Source organism: Crotalus tigris, unplaced genomic scaffold, assembly GCF_016545835.1.
Source record: "Crotalus tigris isolate CLP2741 ecotype Arizona unplaced genomic scaffold, ASM1654583v1 scf7180000017881.257975618366:2651188, whole genome shotgun sequence".
NCBI classification, from domain to species: domain Eukaryota; kingdom Metazoa; phylum Chordata; class Lepidosauria; order Squamata; family Viperidae; genus Crotalus; species Crotalus tigris.
Window position 1 is genome coordinate 494,308 of NW_024096698.1, and position 25,652 is coordinate 519,959.

The window sequence follows — 25,652 nt, forward strand, 5'->3', positions numbered from 1 at the left end:
GGGAAACAAGGCAAGCCCTAAACTCACAAAGATCCATTCTCACAACACTAAACCACTGTTTATAGCATAAGTTTTTGAACTAGGTACAGCCTGAGCTTCGCTGACACAGAGAAGTAAGGTGGGAGTTATAGATCTTCTCTAAGTAGAAAATATTTGTCTCTCCAGCCAGATAAAGGAGGCTAAAGTATGGCTGCCCTTTAGCTTATTTTGAGGTGTTGTCACTTCTTGGATAGGGGCCAGTCAGTTTCCTGTGGGTAATGAGAGGCTATAGCACTTTCAAGCTTCCTGATGCCTTTAAACTCCCATTTAGCAACTTCCCTCCATCCACCTCAACAAAGAATTGGGGGAGCATAAGGCAAGCAAGGTGAGGCCAGCATTGCACAGGACCGGCTTGTTCTCTGCAGTCTTTAGCCAAGGTACAACAGAATGGCTGCTTTGGGAATGGAGGCAGAGGAAAGAAGAAGCAAAGATAGATGGTGTTGTAGCTTAGGAAACTCCAATGATCTTGGCTAGGAGAGGAGTGTGTGCCTCATAGAAAAGAAGAGAGGAACATTGTCTCTGCCCAAGTGGGGATGTGCTCTACTGAGTGCTATCCTGGGGAAGATGTTGTGCACTCTCTCCTAAGCTTTTCCATGCTCACTGTGAGAAGCTGTATTAGTTTTGGGGGTAGGGTGGTGTTAGCACAGCTTTGGCCAAATGTTCCTCCTACTAAGAGATCTACCTGCTATGTATCCCAAATACAAGTATCTCAGTTTCTGCCCAAGGCTGGCCACTTCCCATCCATCAATCGATCCATGATCAATTAGATGAGGCTTATGCTCAAATCTTAAGTCAGAATCAATATTTCCCCATTAAGCATCAAATGCCAATTGCTTTTTTCTGTGTCAAATAATACATCATTTTTAGCTTGGCTTTTATTAAATATAATTTGAATTTGAGCTAAATTTTCAGAAAATTGAAGACAAAACATGATTTTTTATAACCAGAGAACTGCCAAAGTAATTTTTATTACTTGGCAGAACTGAAAATAATGTTCAGGCACAGTTGCCTCTTCTAAGCAGACAAATTCTGCCAAGTTGCAGATTATTAGAATTAAGGGTTATATATTTATTTAGCAACAACCAAAACAAATATTGATGTTCTGCTTTAGAAAAATGCTGCCAGGTAAGTGGTCAAACTGAAATGGCAAAAACCCCTCGGATTTGAAGAATTATGTAAAAAATAAAAATAAATGTATGTTTAATGGTATACCATAGTATTATTCATAATATTCAAATATTTCTTAATGTTTGATTTGTCAGAGGCTTCAGTTTCAGGCTCTTTAGTTTCAGGCTCTTGTGCTATGAAACTAGTCCTCAGGAGCTCTCATGAGCATTTGAGTTTGAACCATAGAGTCAGAGACATTGTTGTAAGAAACATCTGAGGAAGCATGGCAAACTAAACATGTCTTTGAAAGAGCTAAGATGATGACTGTGACTCTGGGCAAGGAGAAGACAGGAGATTACATACATGTGATCTAGACAAGTGCTCCTCACAGTGAGATTGCAAGGCAATAGTCACCTGCAGATTTCAGGCACCAAGAGATCAGGGGGCAAGTCATCGTGCTCACAAGTATAGCAGAGACTTTTAAAGGACACTGAGTTTGCTAACCTTCTTTCTAATCATTTTCAGAAAATTGCTTTTTTAAATTAACCTGAGACCACTAAAGATCTTTAGAACAACAGGTTTGAAAAGCTTCTTGGTGAGTTTATCATCTTTTTTGAGCAAAATTAACCATAAGAATTTAAAGAATTAACAATAAATAGCAAAAATGCAATGTTGATCTAAGAAAGTTATAAACCAATTAAGAATTCAAACACATTTGAAATATTTAGACTTTTACTTTAAGATTTTGGAAACAAATAAATAGTGTTTCATGGAAACCAAATTGTTTTGTCTTTGGCTGTAATAATAATAAATTGAATTGTCTAACTTAACCCATAATGGAAATCTAAGACTTTATGATTTTAGAAATTGGACTTTTTGCCAACACGAGGACTGAAATATTGACGATGTATTTGCTTTTATTACTGTAATAAAAATAATAAAGAAAAAATGTGTAAGAAATTTTAAGATTGTATTCTTATGATATTGCTAATGTCCAACTAAATTCAGTAAGATTTACTTCCGAGAATAAATCTGTGAAAATACAGCAGAGCTGATTGAGAGAACCAAGAAGTGCTAATGATATTAAGGGCTATACTAAAATCTAGCTATAGAAAAGCTCCCTTTGAAATGCATATATTCTTCAGTAATTATGTCAATTGCTATGTGTTGGCATTTTGTTGTTTGGATTTTTAATTTTAAAGAAAAATAAATTTCTATTGTGAAGCAGATTTCGATAAGATAATTCAACAACAGAAATAAGGTTAAGTTACTTAAAAATAATCAACAACAAATAGGATTTGCTGTACCAAACTTCCAATTGTCAATCTGAAATGGTCCTCAGTATCAAGGCTAATCCAATCTAAACAGTTCACACCAAGGAGGTGTATTCTAAATCAAAATTATTATTGTTGTTGTTGTTGTAAGCACACATACTATGGCATTCAATTTGATTTATCATGTTTCTTGTATCAAAGAAAAAAGTTATTTTAGGCCACTTAAGGATATCTCAACCACTTAATCCTAGCTCAAGATACTAAACACAATTCTAACTGATCCATTCTTACTGCAAAAATGTAATTCACCACAACCAACAATTGTATTTTTACAAACACTTTAAAGCAAGATTTCAGGTTATTATAAATTGTTATGGCAACACAGAAGCAGATTTTTATCATAACTTTGTTTAGAATTAATCCACCTACGAAATGCATATTACTGGTTCCTGAAAATCAAGGATTGATGGGAAATGAAAAACTGATAAGAAACAGGAATCAAGTAAGGAAGAAAAAAAAATAAAAGAACGAATATGAAGTTAATGGTTCCAGATAGAGGTGGACTAGAATCTCATCAGACTACATAGAAGAAATACTGCACTGATATTAAATCATTTTCCAAATGAATATTGAATCAAATATTAATATAGCCATATAGCAATATAACAACATGTTGTACCTTTTTCAGATTCTGCTGGTTCCGCTACATTCTCACCACTCATTAGAACAACAAAGCATGCATCTGCTCGGACTGTAGCTTGCCATGTTGACATGGCAACAGGCGGTTCCTGGCATGGAAAAAGGGCCCTGTTGTTTATTGGAGATCCCACTGTATAAACACATGGTCTATAGGGAACAGAAAAAGATAAGGAAGTAGTGTATACTATACAACTTATTAAAAGAAAAACAAAATTGCTAACAGAAACAGAAATTCAAACTATTAATACCACTCAATACATCTTGTCTCAATCTAGTCTGAAAAGAAAGAATCATATCAGAGGATAATTACTTCTTGAACCTTATGTGAAATTAAATTCTGATTTGCTCTTTGATATCTCTGAAGACCAGAGAAGATAGAAATACATTGTATTTGAACTTGTATGAGGTTATTCTGCTCTAAATAATGCAATAGAGTAGTTTTGAAAAAATGTTTCTGAATTGATCACAAATTTACCATCATCAGGAATAACCTACCAAGTGGAATATGAATTTGTGGATTTACAAATGCATGCATGACTGGATATAGCATTAAAGATAATGCATTAGGAGGGTAAACTTTAGCAATCCTCAGGCCTATTTGTGACCTCTATTCGTCTCTTCTGGCACAACAATAGGGAAATCAGAAGCTTCCATTTCCATTCAAGGAGAACATATAATTTTAAATTTAAGTAATGATAAATCCTAACTACAGTTAATTAGACTTTTATGTTGAATAGAACAGAAAGGAAAAGGGGGCTGTAGATAAATCAAGACTTCCTTTCTTAAATGTAAGATTAACAACTGTATGCAAACCAATCCTATATCTATGTAGATTTTTTTTTCAGAGATAAGGGTAAGTTAAATCGCCAAATGTCCTATGCTTTTTCACAGTAGCAACTGGCAGCTGTTTACTTCTATGGTACAAAGGCTTGTACTCAAGAACTAAACTAGAGAGATGGCTAGAGTTACCCTTTCCCTTGGCAATTTTAGTGTTTAAATAGCAGATAGATTTCTCTCCCACTCCATCCTTTCTACTGTGTCCTTAATTGTGGCAGAACCCTATTGAGTTCTGAGAATGTTGCATCAATACATTTGGAAAGTACCCAGTTCAGGATGGCTATCCCCAAAAATGACTACAAGAGACCAAGTCCAAGAACTGGTTCCTGTACATAAGTCAGCCCAAGCTCCTTGATCTAATTAATTTTTGGTCATATCCCTCTCCACAGAGATTCTTTAAATCCCCAACCAGTGGTTTTCAATCATTAAAACAAAATATTACATCAAATATTTACAAAGTTGCACAGCTTGATGACCTTTCCTTTCTATCTTCTAAAGAGTTTTATTGCAATACCCCAGCAGGCCCTATTCTTTTTGTTATGATGTTTACTGAAGAAGAGGAAACACAGGCAGCCCACCTGTTACCTGACACATGCCATTATTTACTCCCACACAGAGTTTTTGACAGTAGAACTAAAAATAATCACCAGAATGCCAGAGAACATTTAAAATCATGGAAGCAGTTGTCAGTCTCCTTCTTCCAAGCTCCTCTCACAAATTGTAGGATAAAACATATGGAGTATACTAGTCTATTTATATAAGAACCTGAAAAGATTGCATGAGTTGGTTGCTTGTTCTACACAAAGCACGATGTTTTGCTGATGCATTTTAAATGAAGGTACTGTCACACTCAAACCTGAAAAAATAATGGTAGTGGAGGAGGATGGTGTTGATTGCTTTCCTTTTGCTTTTGTAAATATTTATGCACATTATTCAAGTATTTTCAATCAGCACAGTTATTCCTATGCAATGTTTGGGAATGTTTAAATAAACCCCATAGTAGCATAACAACAGAACTACAATTTATGCCTGGTTTATTACCTACGAAGTTAAAAATAAACAGGTGCTACTTAACTACTAAATGCATAATGTTGATGACAATAGATATTTCTCCTATAAAACAGATGTCCGTTTCAATTACTGTTTGTTTGTTTTGGAGGAAAGAAGTTATCTGACTCATTAATACACAAGTTGGGTAGCTGATAACAGCTAATATACACTACCACTCTACCCATATTTGAGGACCCTGGGTGAAAAATAAGGGAGAACAAGTCTTGTTCAGAATCCTCAATGTTTCTTATGGCCACATAGATTCTCCATCATGTGTCAAGCATGAAGAATCAGGACCACATATTAAGTTCCAGTTAAGCTGATTTATTGCTCATGCCTATACACAAGAATCTTGTCAACTAATGGTCAGCATTAAGTTGGTACTAGATTACAGTTCATTCAAGAGGGGCTGAACTTGTGGGAATGTAACAATTCCAGGGTTAATTCCTCTCTTGATTCTGCTCCCAAGCTCTCTCTCTCCTTCTACTACATCATGGCACCTATGATCTGGAGCAGTCTCTTCCTGTAGACTGGGCCCTTCAATAATGATCTTTTGGACAGTAGGGAAAACTGAACTTTTTCAGAGAATCTTTGGGCAATGATTAATTGACACTGACATCGCTCTTGGTTTTGTATGTTATTATATATTTATTTATTTAGTTAGACGCATTGATATATTATTGTTAATTTCTGTGTACAGTATTAGGAATGTCTACACTGTGAAGAGTTCATTATAGTACATGATTTGTTAATGCTACCATGAGCCTTGCGGGAATCAACAGCACATAAATATAATAAATAGTAGTAATAATAATAATTGCTTTGACTTTTGTTTCAGCAAAACATAGAGCCTTTTATTTCGTTGAAACATAGCTAACTTAAAAAGTTGCGCTGTGATGATTCAGATAGCTGTTCTGTTCTACGCAAAAAGTTAATGTATACCTTTAAGTGCCCAGAGCAATCTAAAGCAATGGGAATCATATTACATATTACATTACTAGTATTTCGAAACAAGAACTCCAGTGCAAAATATAATACAGCAAATGAAAATATTAGTATAAAAGTTTATACTTTCATTTAATAGCATATTTACTAGAATAGAACACAAAAGTATTTAATTATTTACAGTCCTCTTTTATTGTATATCCCTACAATAGGATTTTAGAGTTTCTCTTTCTCATACTTTCCAACAATTATAGCAACTACATATAGCCCTCAGCTTATATATATATATATGGGAAGACAGCAGGCAAATGCAATGCTGATGCTGAAGGCATCAGCTCCATATATCTTACCAAACTTTCTCAAAGTAAGAGTGTCACTTACGCTTTCGTCTTCCATAGTAGCTTGGGCTGCTTAGCATTTGTGACAAGGGCTGAGCTTTTATATCTCCACTGATGTGGAAGAAGCCAAAAATAAGTCAATGGAAAGATTGTATCAACACACACATAAAGTGTATAAAATGTATTCCAAGTTTACCTTCCGCAATAAAATTACATTTCAGGATTAGATGTTGATGAAAAACTTAAGAGGCCAACATACAGGGCAGCACTTTGTACTTGCTTAATGCAATTAACTAGTATAAGCATAGCAATTTTCCTCTAGCCATGTTGAAAGTACACTGGCCAATCTAAGCATAATGGCAATCTAGAACAAATTAGCATGTCAAAGCAGAGAATTATAAGCATTTGGAAGTCCAAGGTAACCCTAACTTGAACTAAATATGGTGGTGGGGCTAAATGTTAATTTGAAGAATGAAAAAAAAATTATTTTCTCCAGAAACATAAGCAACAATTAAAATATACTGGTTATAATTCAATGCAATTATTATATATACCTAAGGCCAAATAGAAGCTTATTTATATATAAGAAACTTATTTATATAGCTTATTTATAATCATGTTTTGATTTGTTCTCAATAGAGTAAACATCATTGAAGAGAAATTTATATCAGAACTGGGGAAAAGGCATCCCAGCTAGCCACAATGAGAGAAAAATGCTGGCATGAATACGATTTCATTATGTAAAGCCCACCCTTACATTCATACCAATATGTGACACATGTACACAAGGCGTAGTGTTTGCGTCATGATATTACAAAGCATGCTTCATCCCTTTCCTCCTCTCTTTCTCCTATAGACACCTACGGTGGTTAAATGTTCTTCTCTTAATACCATTTTCTCACTCTGAACTTACTCGTCTCATCTTGGGGTTGTTACTTGCCCATGAAGCAAATAGAAGACTTATGTAGACTTATTGTATGCATTCTTATAGGACAAACATAGAGAATAAATGTGAACAGAGAGGGAGAATCATCTAGGCATTTTTCCTGAGCATGGCTTTGACCCTTTATGAGCATATGGTCAGGTATCCCCTATAATCTTGTATAGTTGCCTTTATCAAAAAGGAAATTATTAATATATCCCAAAATACAGGTATTAAGCAATTAAGACTATAACATGAATTTGTTTCCGACGAAAATTTTTATAATCTGTATTACATGGCAGGAATAGAAATCAAGTCAAGAGCTGGTAAATGAATAGCCTGGATGCAATTAAAAGAAGCAAGTTGGCTTAATGTAGCTTTGTAGGCAAGATGCATTGTATACTGGCCTTTGTTGACTCGGAGCCCAGGGGTGATGGAACTACAACCCAATTAAAGGTTACCATTGAGATGGGCTAATATGCTACAAAACTATATTTGGCATTGAAAAACAAGGTCTCGTTAAAAAAACATATAAAATTGCTACCTCATTAAAGAATACAATTACGTCCTAATCCTTCAAACGTTCCATACATTTTGCATTTACTACAACAGTATTTTAAAGGCAAGTTCTAATATTCTTAAACATTTGACTGTTTAGAAAGCAAAGTGAAACTGCTTTAGAAAATGCTTTCATCTTTTATCTAAACCATACCACAAAATTATTACTTGGACTATTTTGGTTTAATGAAATGTATTAGCTCGATTCAGACTCAGACAGTGATAAAATCCTCAAAAAGCTATACAAGCTCTGAAGTTTACCGGTTTGTGCTACTCATGCAATTAAATTCATTATGAATGAGATCATCATTCATAATTCAACTGTGTCCCATCTGGAACGCAACACCAAAAGGTACCAAATGCACTCAGGACTGCTGCTTACCTGTCACTTTGATCTGTAGTCCAGCTAAGTGATTGTCCTTCTGGCTTTGTTTTGTACCATATTCTTATGGCACGAGGGAAGTCCTTTGGTAGTGTGATCCCTGCTTTCCTGATTTCCAAGCTCCAAGCGTCTGTAATAAACAGAAGCTCACCACCAGCAGGTGCCTGGCTGCAATGCTTATAATGCTGAAGCTGCTCTCTCCAATTATTTGTGGGTAATGTCACAAGTTCATGCACAATTTGATTCCGAAGATTTCCAGGATCCTTAGAAGCATCCACTAACTTGGCAGAGCTTGTACATTTCTCAATGCCTGGAACCAGAGCAACATCCACCTCCTCGACCTTTAACACACATAAATCACAGCAGTCTAGGACCAGCAAAAAATCTTCACTCCCATGAATCTCAATGTCACAGCAGTTCTTTGAACTAGAAATCCCAGAAGCCTGTTCCCTGTTGCCATGGCTACTGTTTTTATCAGAAGTATCATTTTCACCTTTACCACAGACAGCAAAATCATTACATCCACTTTTAGTTGTGCAAGCACTTGCATCTGGCACAACGACTGAGCAGGCTTTAGGTGTTGGAACGCGGCAAGCTTCATCAGGCCAAGAAGGACTGGCTCCTTCCATCTGCTTACTCTCTTCTTGTCTTCTGACAGGCTCAAGGAAAATAACTATGGTGCCTTCTATAACATGGTTTCTAAAGTCCACATCCAGGTCTAAAACATAATGTTTTACCAACATGTGGTTAGTATTGGCCATCAATGGCAGATCATCTGTGGTCATATCTAGCTCCATTTGTATAGGTCTTCCATGCAAAGAAATCTTGATAAATCTTGCTGTTTCCTATATAGACTCTGCAGCAGAAAAAATAGTCAGTATGCCATCCTTTTCATTTTTACAAAAACCTGTTATGTACTATAATACATATGGCCCACATATATATCCCACTGACAAAAAAAGTTAACTTTTGATTTAAATTAGGGGTACAAAAGAAGAAGAAATGTACACTTGAATGTATTTTTAATGATAAATAAATCTTTTTAATACTGTGTTTCCCCAAAAATAAGACTGGGTCTTATATTTTGGGGGGGACCAAAAGACCCATTAGGGCTTATTTTCATGGGATACCTGACTTTGTGGCCGCCTGCATGCTCCCTCCCACTGCCTGCTTGCCCACAGCCACAATGGCTTACCGGGATTCCCAGGGCAGATGCTCGGGAGGCAGTGCCAACGGAATGCACCTTCAGGGGAGGAGGAGAGCAGCACGGACAGGCGGGGGAAGCCAAATGACCAGGCGGTACAAACATCCCCTGCCTCCTTCCTTCACCTGCCACACTCTTTCCTTTTGCAAGCAGACAAAGCTTCCAGTCTCCGTCAGTTCTCCGTCTGGGCGAAAAGTGATTGGGCACCTATGGGGTGCTTGGGAACTGAGCAAATTGCTGTTTCCAAGATCCCCATTTGCAAGCAGATGAAGCTTCCAATCTCCATCATTTCTCTGTCTGGGCGAAAAATGTTTGGGTACCTGCCCTCGCCTCCTGAGCATCTGCCCTGAGAAGCCCTGTAAGCCGTTGCGGCTGCGGGCAAGCAGATGGTGGGAGGGAGCAGGCAGGTGGCTTCGGCAGATGTCTGGCAGAGGGAGGGAGGTGGCAGGGGAGGCTTGCGTTGCCTGGTCATGGTGCAAGCCAGGGGAGAGTTGGCAGAGAAGGAAGTGGCTGTTGCTGCCAGGCAGGTAATCTGCAGGGCGAAGCAGCGGCAGCCGGGACCGAAGAAAACCCCTCCAGTGGCAAACACGCACCCCAACTGCCTCCCCTCACCTCGTGATGGCGGCACCAGTGCGACATGCTCCTATCGAGACAGTGAGCAACCAGAGGGTGGGATGGAGTGGGCAGGCTCTTAACTAGGGCTTATTTTGGGGTCAGGGTTTATATGAGGTGCATGCCAAAAATCAGGCTATGGCTTATTTTCTGGGTGGGTCTTATTTCAGGGAAACACCGGTATGAAAAGACCCATCAATATTAAATTTGTTGGTTAGTCATAACAAGGTAAGTGCAGAAAAATTAACTAATGTCATTTACATAACCACCAGAAAACAAAATCAATGAATCAGTACTGTATTTCTGTATAATGTTATCAATTAAACGAATCTTCTGCAATATAGAAGAATCAGCATGAATTTATGGCAGCAATTCAGTTGATATGATCGCTTGTCTAATTTTATAATTTTCACGAGGTTATCTTATATGTAATATGTGACTATATGTGTATATGTGTAATAGGTTATCTTATATGTAATATGTATATGTGACTACTGGGAACTACATAGACAAATCTATGCAGTTTCTTGACAACATTTTCAAGAGTGGTTTGTCATTGCCTTCTTCCTTTTTTTCTTTCAATGTAAGTAGCATGCATGACTGAAAGCTAAATGGCCTCTACTATTTCCTATACCAGAACAATCACTGACTATATACATTACATATCTTAAGTGATTACTGTAATGTAGTTTTATAGGACGGTTATGTTCCCATATTGTTTCACCATTGTTAAATGACAAGAAAAAGAGTCTTGGAAGACTAAGGAAATTCTAAATATTCTTTTGAGATTGTACTGGAAGACTTCTGAAATTTACAGCTAACAGTCCCAATATATAATTCCTTCTAATAGTGACAATCTCATTTGCATCTAGATTAGAAATATTTCACAAGAAAAAAGAAAGGACTTGTCATTCAGTGTTAATATTTATCTACCTAAGGGAGAACAACTGTTGATTAAATTTATTCCACAATTAATTACTGAGTGACTGTCATCCATTATTTTTTAATCAGTGCAGGTAGTCCTCAACTTTATCACCACAATTGGGACTAGAATTTCTGCTGCTAAGCAAGGTAGTTGCTGAGTGAGTCACAATTTTACAATTTTTTTGACATGGTTAAACAAATCACAGCAGTTGTTAAGTGAGTCATGTGGTTGCTAAGTGAATCCGGCTTTCCCCATTGACTTTGCTTGTCAGAAGCTGGTTGGGAAGGCTGCAAATGGCAATCATGTGACCCTGGAATGCTGCAACCCTGATAAATGCATCTGGTTGCTAAGCATCCAAATTTTGATCATGTGAGAGTAAGGTTGCTGCAACAGGTGTAGAGGGGAGACCAGTTGTACTTTTTTCAGTGCCATTGTAATTTTGAACAGTTGCTAATGAATGGCGGTTAGTTGAAGATGACCTTTACTGAATTCTGTTTTTGTCCTCTTATTCAAAAGATCAGAAGGGGAGGGATGGCAGAGCCTAGCAAAAGTAATACTGTATGATGGTTTATATTCTCTAAATATCCTGAAACTGAATCCCCCATAATCCTTAATTAGTTTAGGTTATGTTTTCTGGAGTTATAACCATTTAAGTCCAACACCTCTGAAGAACACTGTTAAGAAACACTGTCTTGGTATGACTTAGGTTTTGAATATTCCTATGTTTTGCTTTTCAAAATAAAGATCTGGAATTCAGTTTTCATTTTCCATTTTAAAAATCCAAACGATATATATAATTTTCTGTTATAGAGTTGATATCAGAACTTGTTCAGTATTTAATCAGGTAAAAATGTATTTTTAGAAACCAGTGTACTATATGTCTATTTCTCAATCATCCAGGTCATGGTTGTCCCAAAGGTGCTTTTTCCAAAAGGCAACTGGACTTTCTTGGGAGCCCTTTGAAAATGTTTCGCTTTTCATCCAAGAAGCTTCTTCAGAACCGATCCAGTTACCATTCAGAAAAAGTACCTCAGGGACAGCTTTATAGATTACTTACCCATTAAGTTCAAGCTTACTTGTGGTTAACTTGAACAAAAAAACAGACCATATGATTTTTCTTATAGTGGTTGGTGACTTTATTTTTAAATCCTTACTAAATTGCATGTGTTCCGTTTTATAAATCAAACGTGTGGGAGTGAAGTACAGACCAGTTGAACAACTGAAATTCATTTGTGAAAAGAAAATTCTTGGTTCATTTCTCCTCTTTCATTTCTTTCAGCCATTTTTAAGCGGAATGTTCAATGTGTATCTAAGAAGCACGTGACACTTCACATTCCTATGCTGCAATTATGTACATGAGAGATTTCACGTTGCTCACAGAACAGCAATTACAAAAAAAAAAAAAAACCATCAACAAGCTCAGAAACAAAAAGGACTCTGCTGCAGATCTCTCCAGCAGAGAGTAGATTAGTTACCAAAAACTATGGAAATCCTTCAAAAAGTGGTGCTTCAGAACAGTGCAAAATACCGTGCTTTGAAAGCAAACCGTTGAGGGTAGCTTTCACAGTAGCAGCACAAGTTTGTTTTCATAATTTGAAAAAGATACTGTACTTCATACGCATTCCTATTGAATAAAAAGACTTCTTCTAAAGAATTTGCACCTACCTGTTAGCACATCAGACAAAAAATGTATTTATGTCAATCATTTTTTGCTATACTTCAGGAAGGGCAAGATTCTAACTCTCTTAGTTAGTTGCAGTGGTGGGATTCAGATCTGTGAACAACCAGTTCTCTGTGTGGCTGCCACTTCCGGAAGTCCATTCTGGGCCTGGGCAACAAAAAATTAACTATCGGTTCTGTCAAACTGGTGCGAACTGGCTGAATCCCACCACTGGTTAGTTGCCTAAGGACCCTTTTCCTACAAAGCACCACTACTTTAAATCAGAAATAAACCTTGTAATCAATAAACACTACTATTAGTACACACATTCCAGGGTTTGTTTCTGTTTTCTTAGCCATAGTTCTCTAAGTAAAGGATAAAAGTCTGGATACACAGTTAATACAAGCCATATACCGCTATTTATAGACAGCAATGGCTGAATTCACACACTAATCCAAAACCACAGAAATGCATATATGGTAGTATTTAGTGATCATATAAAGATACGACATGTAAACTTTCCATCCAATCAGTTTAGACTTTTAACAAGCCTGGAAAATATATAAGAAATGCCAGCGGCCATTGATCCCCCATGTTCAAAACAAGAAGCCAAACATGCAGACCACGGTGCCCACATTGGCTATAGAAACCAGAATGGGCTAAAATACAGTAAAAGCATCTGTGCTTATTCAAGAATTGAGCTTTTTTACACATGGTAGCCAATCCTTTAAATTAAAGTCATGTGGGTGTGACCTAAAAGTATTTTGAAATATACATACATAAATACATAGAAATATATATTACAAGAATCCTCAGAATTGAAGAACTTCAGTGTCTGTTTCCCAAAGTTATGATCTATGTGTCTGGATAATTTTAATGAAATTAAGTTAGTTTTTCTAACAATATTGATTGCTGTGAAAGAATGAATACTACAAAACCATACTGTATCTACTTGGAATTGCATTACTGTATATTATTCATTTGACGAAATCAAAATCTACTTGCGGTTAATTTTCACACAATGCAACCTTGTTAAAGAGCAAGAAATAAATCAGAGAAATTCTACTCCTTACTTACTGACTGCTTACAGCTGCAATTTTACAGAATATGTCTTGTAATTATAACAGACATTAACCATATTCAAAAGTATTGAGTGAATAATGGTTTTATGAGGAATGCAAAATTCAGCATATAAATCATATATTTGAATATATTTCTAGATAACTGTATTTTAAATCAAGAATATGTACGTGTGTTTGTGTGTGTGTGTGTGTGTGTGTGTGTGTGTATAAATGACCTTTTTGGCCACTGTTGTTAAGTGAATCACTGTAGCTGTTAACTGAATCATACAATCAGTAAGTGAATCTGGTTTCCCCATTGACTTTGCTTGCAGGAAGCTGGCTGGGAAAATTACAAATGGTGATCATATGATCCCAGGGCAGTGCGACTGTCATGAATACACATCATTTGCCATGCACCCAAATTTTGATCACCTAACCTTGGAGATGTTGCAATGGTCGTAAATATGTAAACCAGTCATAAGTCACATTTTTCAGCATCACTGTAACTGTTCCAGTACTTTCTGCCTCTGCCTCTCTCTGGCCTATAAACTCATCCTCCATAACTAGGATTAAAGCAATAATAAACAATAAACACTTCCAATGTCTTCCCTGTAAACCAGAAAGCACTAAAATATAGTTAAACACAAGAAGAGAAAAGCTTCATATCTTATCTGCTCCCATGACCTAATGGAGTAACAAAATTTTAATACTCTTTCTAAATCCCAACAGGATTGGAGCTAACTGAGCCTCAGGTGGAAAGCTGCTCCAAAGTTAGAGAAAGGTAGTAATTGAGAAAGTTCTACATCATTCACCACCATCCTGACCCAGCTTTCTATCATTTCTCTGGAGGCTTTCGACAATAGGAGTCCCCAGCTACAAGTGGCACAATTGATGCCAATGAGAATTCTGCCCAGGTGTTTCTCAGTTTTGGCCATGTTAACATGTGTAGACTTCACCTTCCAAAATCAAGGTTTCCTAGATACAAGTCAGATCTGTTCTGTTATCCATGGTTCAGGAGGAATTGATTGCAGAGGGATCTGGAATTAAACAGTAGCAGACCAGGAACAAGGGTTCCAAGGATCTGGAAACTCATTTGGGCAAGATGGGTCACATAGAAGTCTAATAATAAACAAGCTAACAAACCTGGCTCCCAGGCTGGAAGAGATTATGCCCAGACAGGTGGAGCTGGTGTGAATGGCTATACTGAGCCTGCACTTTCCTAGGAAGGAGGGAGCACATTCTAGAAATGAGAGGGAGACAAGAGGCAGCCCAGAAATGATGAGACAGAGAAAAAAAGTTTAACTAGCCACTCCTTAGACTCTCCCATGGTGTATTCGTTAGACTGAGGGTAGTAAGGATTTAATCTGGCAAGATTCTTTCTGTGATGTGCAGGCAAATAAAGAAATGAACCCTGGCTGAACTATTCCATATTGTTCTTGGGCTTAGCTTGACACACGCTAAAGACAAGAGATTGGAAATAGAAATCGAGGACAAAAGATTGAACTGGGGGGGGGGGCGTTGAAGATAGAAGGCCAAGATTGGCCTAGTGACATGGACAAAGAATGTCAAAAAGATATGATATTCCATCAAGCTATAGTACAGAAGAATGAGACAGAATTAGGAATCAGGTCCATTCTACTGAAAGCCAAATCCCATTTGAGCTTTCTTTCCTTTAGCTGTTTAGTTTGCTACTATAAAATTAGCTTCAGACAACACGCTTTGCTTAGCTGTACTGTATGGAATAAACTGCTATAAGAGTCACATGATTTGTTAGAAGTATAAACTCTTATGTACAAACCACATCGGCTGCATTAAGACAACATGCTACGTCAAAGCCAAAATAATTGCATTATCGTTCAAACAATGGCTGCATTCATACATTTACCAGTGTCTGCTCATTTAACTCATTTTCTGAGTTTGTACAACCCCTTGAACTATACAAAGGCTAGATTCATACGTGGCTAGCTTAAAATGGATATAGCTTGTCTGTATTTCAGTGCTTATGAGAACACAATCAATATGAAAATGTAAGTTAATAGATAGTACAGGACATGTGATCAGCTAACTCATTACCTCTTATTCCCTTTGCATAGCTATGGTAAACCCTAATCTATTCTGCTGCACTTCCCAGAGAATAGCAATGTAGAACATTGATGCCCAAAGGATACATTTTGGCTTAGAATGTAAATGTTTTTTTTTTAAATCTTATAAGCTGCAGTTTATGATTTAGCACTTTGAGTAAACCTAGGTAAGGATCCCTTTTGCATAAGGAAGCTAAAGCAGCTTTGTTTCAACATTCATTCAGCACTTAGATTAGTCAAGTTTTAAGGGTCCCTATGATGTGTATTAATGACTTTTAATAATATTACTTTAACTATCACTGAAATTTTGTTTTAGTCTTTTGAATTTGATTTTGTTGTACCAAACACAAAGTCCATTAGAATTCAAGCAAGTTGTAACAAATAAAACACATGTTCAACAATTTTAAATTATTAAGCATTACTTACCTGTTGTACTATATGAACCATGTTATTTATTTTAAAATTGACACTAATTTGGTGTAGAAAAACATGGATGGTATCTGGTTAGCTACAAGATATGTGTTTCATCTGCGTGGGAGAAACAGCAAGTAATGCCTATTTTATGGAAGTGAGGGAGGTTGAAGCATAGTGGAACAGCCTCCCAGCTGGATATCAAGACAGCTTCCGTCTTGATTGCCTTTTAAAAGCTGCTCAAAACATTTAAAAGCTGCTCAAAGCATCTGGCCCTTGATTCCATCTTAGGTAGGTTAAGATTTGGCTTTGTTAATGTCATGATCTTCTATGTTTTATTGGTTTGGGGAGTTTTTATTTATGCTCTTTCACTCCATATTATAAACTGCTGAAAGTCTATAAATGTGATCAATCAATAATATACTATACCTTAAAACCATGGATATACTCTGTGTGCGTAGATACATACACATATGCACATATAAAGATAAAAGTGTCCCTGTGGATTTTACTCCTCTAGTCATTGCTGACTATAGGGGGCGGTATTCATCTCCATTTCAAGGCCATTGATTCAGTGCTGTCCGAAGACATTTCTGCGATCATGTCGCCAGTATGACTCACAGAGCGCTGTTACCTTCCCGCCGAAGTGGTACCTATTTATCTGTTTGCAATTGCATGCTTTCGAACTACATAGAGATATACTGCATTTTTAAAAAAATAAAAGACAGGGTCAGACTACTTCCTGGAATGGCAAGGTGAATTAGGTATTTATTCTATATTTGCTACTGACATTATCCACCATACCCTGATGTTAGTTTTATAGATATTGGAGGCCAAACCACATTAATATGTAAATCATAAGTTTGTGGGTAAAAGAGGTTTTAAGGTTTAATTAGAGACATTAAAAATTTGCATTGAAAGGAAAGTGAATTTCTTCTAAAAATTGATTGTGAAATTGAAAGTAGCACTTTTCTTTCTGCATGTGAAAATGGTTGAAACTACTGGAATTACACTCAAATGCAGGCAGGCAGAAAGCTGAAACTTCATAGAGAAGCTGAGAAAGCATATGTTTCACCAAAAATGTCTGTATTATAATCAATATGTTAAGTCTTAGGACCATGACATCAAGATGTAAAAATCTAGACAATCACTAGGTGACAGAAGAGAACTGTAGGGAATACTAACTCTTTGCTGCCTTCTAATAAAAAGTGATAGTAAACACTTTTTCTCCTCTTAACAGTTGGGAAAGAACAGGATGAACTATAAGCCCAGAAGTCTTCCAGAGTCCTTTTCACTTCCCATATAAGCCATGAAATATATGAGCAAGAAAAGAAACATCTGTTTCTACTTCCTTCTTGTTGTTTGTCCATGTTTCTTCCTCGGCAATGCCATTTCATCCCCTTATTCCTGTGCTTTTTGCAAGAGCTGCAATGGAGGGGATTTAGTGCGACTCCATTCTACTCAGTGATTACACAAAGACGGCAAATGCTTCCCTAAAGAGTAAGCTCCAGAACATTTTACTCGCAGTTTCTTCTACACATCACTGGAAAATTGAGCTCACCACACATAATGAACCACCACTGCTGACTCAAGTAACCCCAATTTTCCCGAACGACACCTAAAGGAACAACATATGCTAGGATTTACATAACACATGAGCTAAATAGGGAACGGGCTGCTTTGTGGGTCCATGAGTGGAGAGAACACAACCAATAGAGATTGTGTGTGTGTGTGTGTGTGAGAGAGAGAGAGAGAGACAGACAGACAGACAGAGAGAAGGTGAAAGGCATATCACTAGTTCTTCACTCCCTGCCCTACTCCTCTGAAAAGCCCAAGTTAGCCCCTGTCCATCCAATGCATTGCCCAGAGAATCACGGAAGGAGACGGTAAGGATCCTGTGGCTGCCAGAAAGTATCTGCCAGGAGCTGCTGCTCCATCCTTCCTTCCCGGCCCATGTCTGGCTGGTTCAATTAAAATCCCCACGGCGAATTCAGGCAGTTAAGGAAAAGGCAGTTAAGTGGCAACTCTTGGCGTGACAAAACCGGGTCGGGAACGAACAAAGACGATTGATCGTTCTATTCCTCGGGCGGCATCTGGGCTCTACGATCACTGTCCGGTGCCCGGCTCAGAAGGTTTTGTGCACGTTCAACCCAGCCCGTCCCCTAAATTGACAAGTTCATAGGATTTGAGTTGGGAGAGGGGGAGACAAATGTGGGGGCTCCGGTCTGGGCAGGTCAGCTCAAGAAGATGGGGCAAAGGAGATGACGGAGTCCTCCATAATTAAATGGGGAAAGGAAATTATGGCCAGATTGAAACAGGGGGCTGTGTCCAGCAATATTTACTCACTCTTCCCGCCGCTCCCCCCCTTTTGTGTGATGGAACCGGCCGGAGGCCGCCCTGTCACAAGAAGACCCCGCACCCCGCGCTACAACAATCCTCAGCGCGTGCCGCTCTTTACCTGGCGCACCACCAGCGATTCTTGGTTGTGTTTTTCACCCCGTTCGACTACGGGTTTCGGCGGCGAAGGCTGCGCTTGATGACGTCAAGGATTAAGCTCCGCCCTCCGGTTGTAACTCAACGGGACGGCTTTGCTTTGCTTGTTTTGCCAGCGCGGTTGTAATTTCTTCAGTTTCAACAACCGAAAGCAAAGACCCAGGTTTTTGTGCTGGGTTAGAAACTGCTTTTTGTTCGGGGAGTTCTACTCGCAACTGGCTATTAAACCCTAGAAGATAGGAATCATACGTTCAGGAGAAACACAACCGCATACATTTTGTGGATCATAATCTTTTTTTTTTTTAAATCAGTATACAGCACTTTGTGCTTTTAACAGTATAGGAATTTTCAGATGTGACATGTCAGTGTCGTGGTATTTAGAGATCTAGCTTTTCAAACATTGGAGATGATGATAGATAGATAGATAGATAGATAGATAGATAGATAGATAGATAGATAGATAGATATTGATTGATAGAGTGACTTTGTCACTCTCTCTCAGCCTAAACCACTTCAAAATTCAATAAGATTTGATCTGTTTTTGACAAACCCATGTTGGCTTTTAGTAATGACTTTGTTTCCCTCTAGGTGTTCTCTGATTCGTTTTTTGATTATGTTTTCCAGAATCTTCCCAGTATTGAGGTCAGGCTGATAGGTCTGTAATTTCCTGGATCCATTTTTTTTTTTTTTTTGAAGATGGGAACTGCATCAGCTCCTTTCCAGTCCTCTGGTAGTTCCCCAGTGCTCTAGGATCTTTGAAAGATATAGTTCAGTAGTTCTGAGATCACATCTGCCAGTTCCTTGAGAACCTTAGGGTGTAATCCATCTGGTCTTGATGATTTGAACTCGTCTAGGCTGGACAGGTGCTCATTTACCATTTTCTTGCCTATCTTAACTTGTGTTTCTTTTCTGTTTTTTATGGCATTATTCTGATAGGTTGGTCTGTTTTTTTCCCTTTGTGTAAAGACAGATGCAAAAAACAAGTTAAATAGTTCTGCAATATAATTTCGTTCTCAAAGTTTTAAAAAAGGTGGATTCTGATTTTAAATTAACCGAGTTAAACAGCTGTGAGATTTCTTGTTCCAGGGTTGTTCCAGGGTTAGATAGAGGCCACTAAAGAAAGACAGAGAGGACTGGAAGAGAGCTTACTAGCTAATTAAAACAGGAATACAATTAGAACTGTTGGAGTGCATTGGATATGATTGCAGACATTGCAGATATTGGTGAAGAACTCAATAAAATCGAGTAGTTTGAAGAGAAAAATGAAATACTATGGAGCAAACTTCTTCTACTTTAATGAAGCTTTGAACACAGAACAAAGCTTCTTTGTTCATAAAGAAGAAAATAATGTAAGATGGTGGTATTGGGGTGTCTCTATGTTACTTCGCAACACAGAGCATCGATCTATGAGGCTTTCCACAAAATACTTGCAGAAAGATACAAGGGTTTTGCCTAATGGCTTTTGTCGAAACTCTCCACCTTTTCCATCCTTCATTAAGAAGAATGCTTGACAGATGTTTTCCTACCAGCTTGTAATCTTTGATGGGAAGGAAGGGAAGCAAAGCCAAGGGAACTCACCAATCCCTTACCTTAGCATGCCCTGCCCATATTAAATAAGGACAGTATCATTTCTAGGCAACCCTAAAGAGGCAGGATATTTTTTAAGGTAAATGTAAGAAACTCTGAGATACACCTGTGCTTCTCTCATTAGGTATTTCTCCAACATTTTAAAAAGTTAGCCAAACACTTTCGAGCTGGCTAAATACTACACCAGCATAAAATTTGTTGCTCTCTCTTGTTCCAGATTGTTATTCCAGATCATTTTGGCCATTACTCTATTTTTGACTTTCTAAGCAAAACATGACCTCCTATTCTTGACAGTCTTTTTCCACGGATGAGAGAGACATAGCCTAATAGTCTCTGGCTGCCACTTGAAAGAGAAACAAAGAAGAATCAATATCTTTCATCTTCCATTTATTTGGCTTGATTACTTAGGAAAGCTATGTTTCCTGCTTGCTACATGATTATAATTTCTGATCAACCCTGGCCTGAATGGAACTAGAGTCTTAGAAAGACCACTCTGAACAATGTCAAACTGGCATTTTAGACAGCTGCAACCAAAGAGCTGCAGATAAATGTTTTGACCAGAGAACAATTCAATTACTCATCCTACGGTGATGGGAACTAAATTTGGTTAATGGCTTGTGATCTCATCTTAACTCTTCCCATGCTGCTTTCTTTTACAAACAAGCGGTCATAAAGCCACAAAGGTATCCAGCTCAGGAAGATAAAATATAATGCTCTATATTAAGGGTTAACCAGCCCTAAATAACAAACAAGCCTTCTGTATTTCATCAGAGGCTTTACTGTAAAAATGAAGGCAATATTTGCAAAGAGATTTACCGTAGCTGTTTAAAATTTTATGACTGTTGATGCATTCCCGGGATGAACACAGATCAGCTAGAGATGTTCCTAGCATTTCATATTCTGACCTTTTGCTATCATAATGGTAGAAAATAAAAGAAAAACTGAATCAGCATCAGAGACAGCACGTTTTACCTAATTATGTTGTCTCTTACACTTTATTTTTCATCTTCTGCTGAAAAATTAAATGTGAATGTGATCAACCAGGCACGTTAGAGTCTGTCAGTCATGGAATATAGTATATGGATTTCTGTTTTTCCCTATCCCCTATACTCTGGCTTGTGTCAAAGATTTTTATCACTACTTTATTTTACTGGCTGATATTAATAACTGGATGCCCAGGAGCAATACATAACCATCTTGAAGTATTACCGTATTCTATGGTGGTCTCCTATTTTACAAATCCACAAGGCATGGAATAAATTTATTTGAAAGATAAAACATGGGCTCTAAAAGCTTTCAGGATCCAAAGAGTTTCTTTATTGACAACCAAAATTATATTATTTAAACTAGGGCTTGGCAACTTTAAGACATATGGACTTCAACTCCCAGAATTCCCCAGCCAGACATTCCTCATGACCTTAAACTTTAGGTCTTGGTGTTCAAACAGCATATCTCTGTGACTTATCACTCACTCACTCACCCAATTGTTAATGTCCACTCAATTTCTACAGCATCTTGAAATATTTGGGGTATTGTTAATTAGTTACAAGCATAAACCTTCTCTGGTTATGTGAGACTAATATGGTTCATTAGTATGTAATCATAATTTTTTTAGAAAGAATTGACAAATATCAAATTTTGCATAATTCGAACGACTCCTCAATTTGCTGCTGAGTCTCATAGTACTTGTTCAACTTTATATTTGTAATTTAAAAAAAAGCCATCTGGCAATCTTCCTTATTAATCCTATTTTTCTACCAAATTTTAAGAGTTGATTCACATATCAGTCACTGCGTTTGTTTTTCCTCAAACAATACTGACTTTCATAACTCTCTCCATAAATAAGGAAAAATAAAATACTTCCACTTTACATGTTTACTTAAATAGAAGGATCTATAGATCAGCATCACACAGAAATCTCTAGTGTTATGAGTATATAAACTGAATATTTACACGTTCCCATCAATCATATGAACAGAAACCAAGATTTTTTTCAAGTTATGAGAAGTGGAATTGAATGACCAACTGGTTGCTTAGTATTTGAAGTAAATATTTTGACTCCCAGATCATTTAGATATGTATAGCTTCCAGGTGCATACCAAGTAGACATTTAGGTCTTAAGGAACGTGAAAGGATTTGTTAAAGAAAACATGTCGGAGACTGAGGTACACGTTAAAGTTGTTATTTCCTTATAATAGTCAGGTTTATATCATATATGTTTGTTATGCTCAACATGTTTTGTATTTTATTTATTTTACCTTGAAAAAGTTTTACTTTCTTTCTCCTTGAAGCTAATACAATAAAGTAAGTGATGTTCATAGTGATTTTATAGATTTTTCATTTTTCAATTTTTAGATTTTTCTTGAATAAAACTATATGGCATGTTTTATAATGTGACATGCTCTGAAGAAACCTTTATGCTACCTCTGATTTTTTTTAACATATATTTTAAAAGACACCAAAATAATATTCTTATGGCACCCTCCCTTCCAAAAAACCCTGCTACGGTACCTATGGCCGAATAATCTAGCAAATCGCTATAGTATTCAAGTCCATTTCATCAAATGCCACAGAAAAAGCATGCTAAGAAATAAAAACTACATTTCCATATTATGCTTGAACACAGCATAGCTGTGCTGGAACTTCCAATTTATGTATTATAATACTCCCTAAAGACAAGAGCTGGTGTTATCATTAGTCAAAGTGAAGCAACTGATTAGGAGCATCATAAAATGGTAGCTTATTTTGAATTATTTAACTAACTATTGCAAGGAAGGAAGGAAGGTACATGTGGATTTTTTTATCAGATTCCAAAGTAATTTGATCCATAAATGGAAGAGGAAACAAAGTATCTAAGGTTTTAGATTCTTAAACTTAAATAAAAATTTACAGAATAACAAAACAGAAGGACCTAGAACAGAGACAAACTCTGCAACAAGTGGGAGATCGAACAGGTTCCTGACCAACCTAGCTGACAGGAGGGAACTAGAGAGACAGCTATACTGGACTTACTACCAGAGAAGAAGTGATAAAGGGGGTTGAAGTTGCTGGAACTTTGGGGGAGAATGACATCACTTCCATCCAAACATAGGAGCACAACATGAATTGTATTTCTCTGCTCTGAGAATGTTTAGGAAAATGAGCTATATATATCATTCTGATAAATTCTATAAATCTCTTCCCACAGCTCTTGAATGCCAGAACCTGGATAGCTCCAAAAATAAATGCAATGTATTTTATTATTAAAAATACAAAGTCCATGAGTTCAAGTCCCAGGAGAGAATTTGTAGCCCACAGTGTAACATCTGGCTATCTATGTTTGATGAATCCTAATAAGGATAATACTGATTGTCATAGTTCATTCAATCTACCATTTACTTTATGCCAGGGGTCTTCAAACTTGGCCCTTTTATGACTTGTGGACTTCAACTCCCAGAACTCCTCAGACAGCATGCCACAAGTCATAAAAGGGCCATGTTTGAAGACCTCTGGTTTATGCCATTCATTCATTCATTCATTCATTCATTCATTCATTCATTCATGTGTGTGTATATGCAAGTGTGTGTAGTAAAAGTACAGAAGTGGTTAGCTATTATCTTCTGTGATGATTTTTCAACTTCCCAATCGAACTAAAAGTGCTGGGGTTTTCTGATGATCTCCCAGATTAAGACTGCTTAGTTTTTTTCATGAGCTAATGTTGCTAGGTGCTACCATCTGCTGTAGAGATAGTGCAATTTCTCCCATAATACTAATACACATTGTTCATTCTGTGCATTTGTTTAAAAACAAGTGAAAAACTTATTACAAAATGCCTTTGTGTTTATGTGTGTGTGTGTGCACTTGGGCACACTTCTTGCACAAAATATATTGTAGGCCTTAACTAAAACTCTTATGCTAATAGATGTATTTTGCTCCCTATGAAATGCTGAGTTACAACATATTGCTGTTTTTAAAATGTGCAAAGATCCTCCTTGCACATATATTTACAGCAAAGCATGTTGCAATGATGGAAACTTTGCTTATTATATTAATAAATAAAAATAAAAGAAAGGGAGCAATGGCATTAGTTTTTCAGTCTAGGAAGGCCACACCATTATTCACTTTTTTCCATTCCTTTCCTGTCCATCTGTGAATTGCAAAATATTGCATTGCTAATCTTTCTTTGGCACTTATAATTTATACAAAAGTGATGCAACAAAGATCAAGACAACAAGCATGAAGAGTCAGGCACAACTTAGTGATTGAACAAGAAATATGATTAAAAAGTCCATTGTAGCCAAATTATATAAATACTCCATAATTATTTTCTTTTAAACTTTACTTATGATATTAACTCTTTCTATTAACAAGTTTTATTATATTTTTTATTATATTTTACTATTTTATTGTTATTAATCATCGCACAGTCAGTCAGATGTTCAGACTGAATTTGGCATTTTTATCTACCTATCAAGTCCTTACCAAGGACCTGGGATAGGCAGATGTGGATGTTTGAATTGATGGTATTACAGTTATGGTCGCAGGATGGAAGCTATTCCTAGTAAGGCCGCCATTTGCAATTGACTGATAGCAAATTTGTCAATGCCAATAGTGTTCAAGTGGTGCTCCAGTTGTTTTGGGATTGCACCCAAGGTGCCTATTACTATTGGTACTACCCTTGCTTGCCTTTGCCACAATCGTTCTATTTCTATGCCTTCATATTTTGTTATCTTCTCCAGTTCTTTCTCTTCTCTTCTGCTGCTCCAGGTACTGCCACATCCACTATCCAGACTTTTTTGTCTTTCTTATCGACAATTGTTAAGTCCGGGGTGTTATGTGGCAGGTGCTTGTCTGTCTAAATTCTAAAGTCCCAGAGGAATTTTTATTTATTTATTTATTTATTATTATTGTTGTTGTTGCTGTTAAGCAGTTCAGTGATGCTGCCCTGTAACTGGAAGGATAATATAGGGACATCACCTAAGGTTTTCCCCTTTGGTCCAACATCAGACAGGGACCTTGCATATGACCACCTATGCAACAATGTTGCAATAGCAGGGTCTCCAGACACCCAATGGCCTGATAATGTCCATTATGTATTACTTGCTGTCACTGTCTACTCAGAGCCCACTGCTTCATCTCCTTCACACTGCAGGCCCAGCCTTTTAAAACAATAGGCTTCTGGAGTTCCATTAAATTGGCCTATCAAGCATACATTTTTGCTACATGTTATTACAATCTCCTGTGCATAGTTATTAGGTTTTTAAAATGAACTGGGTTTTTCCTTATTTACTGCCAAATTTTGATTGCTATATTACTTAACTGGGATACCCCGCACATATAGACAAAGTACTACCAGTACTATAAAAATAAACCTGCAGAACTCCAAAATAGTCACTAGGTGGCAGTTATCAATGTTCTGTATTATTATTTTTTCTTCTTCTGCAGAGCTGGTCTGGATTTTTGTAGCCCAGGTATGATACAGTAGCCA

General features: G+C 37.1%; 1 protein-coding gene across 10 annotated transcripts in view; it reads right to left on the reverse strand.

Moving 5' to 3' along the window:
• Positions 1–18,638, reverse strand: part of LOC120308186 (aminopeptidase O (putative)) — a 191,825-nt gene extending 173,187 nt beyond the window's left edge. For all 10 annotated transcript variants that reach the window (XR_005556779.1, XR_005556782.1, XR_005556780.1 and 7 more), the window contains exons 1-3: positions 18,564–18,638; positions 8,152–9,007; positions 3,100–3,266 (exon numbers count right to left, since the gene is read on the reverse strand). Coding sequence is in view for 6 of the 10 variants with exons in the window: in XM_039343882.1 (XP_039199816.1) it covers positions 3,100–3,266; positions 8,152–8,948 (964 nt within the window). In the remaining 4 variants the exon portion in view is untranslated. The remainder of the gene's footprint in view (positions 1–3,099; positions 3,267–8,151; positions 9,008–18,563) is intronic.
• Positions 18,639–25,652: the final 7,014 nt, after the last annotated feature.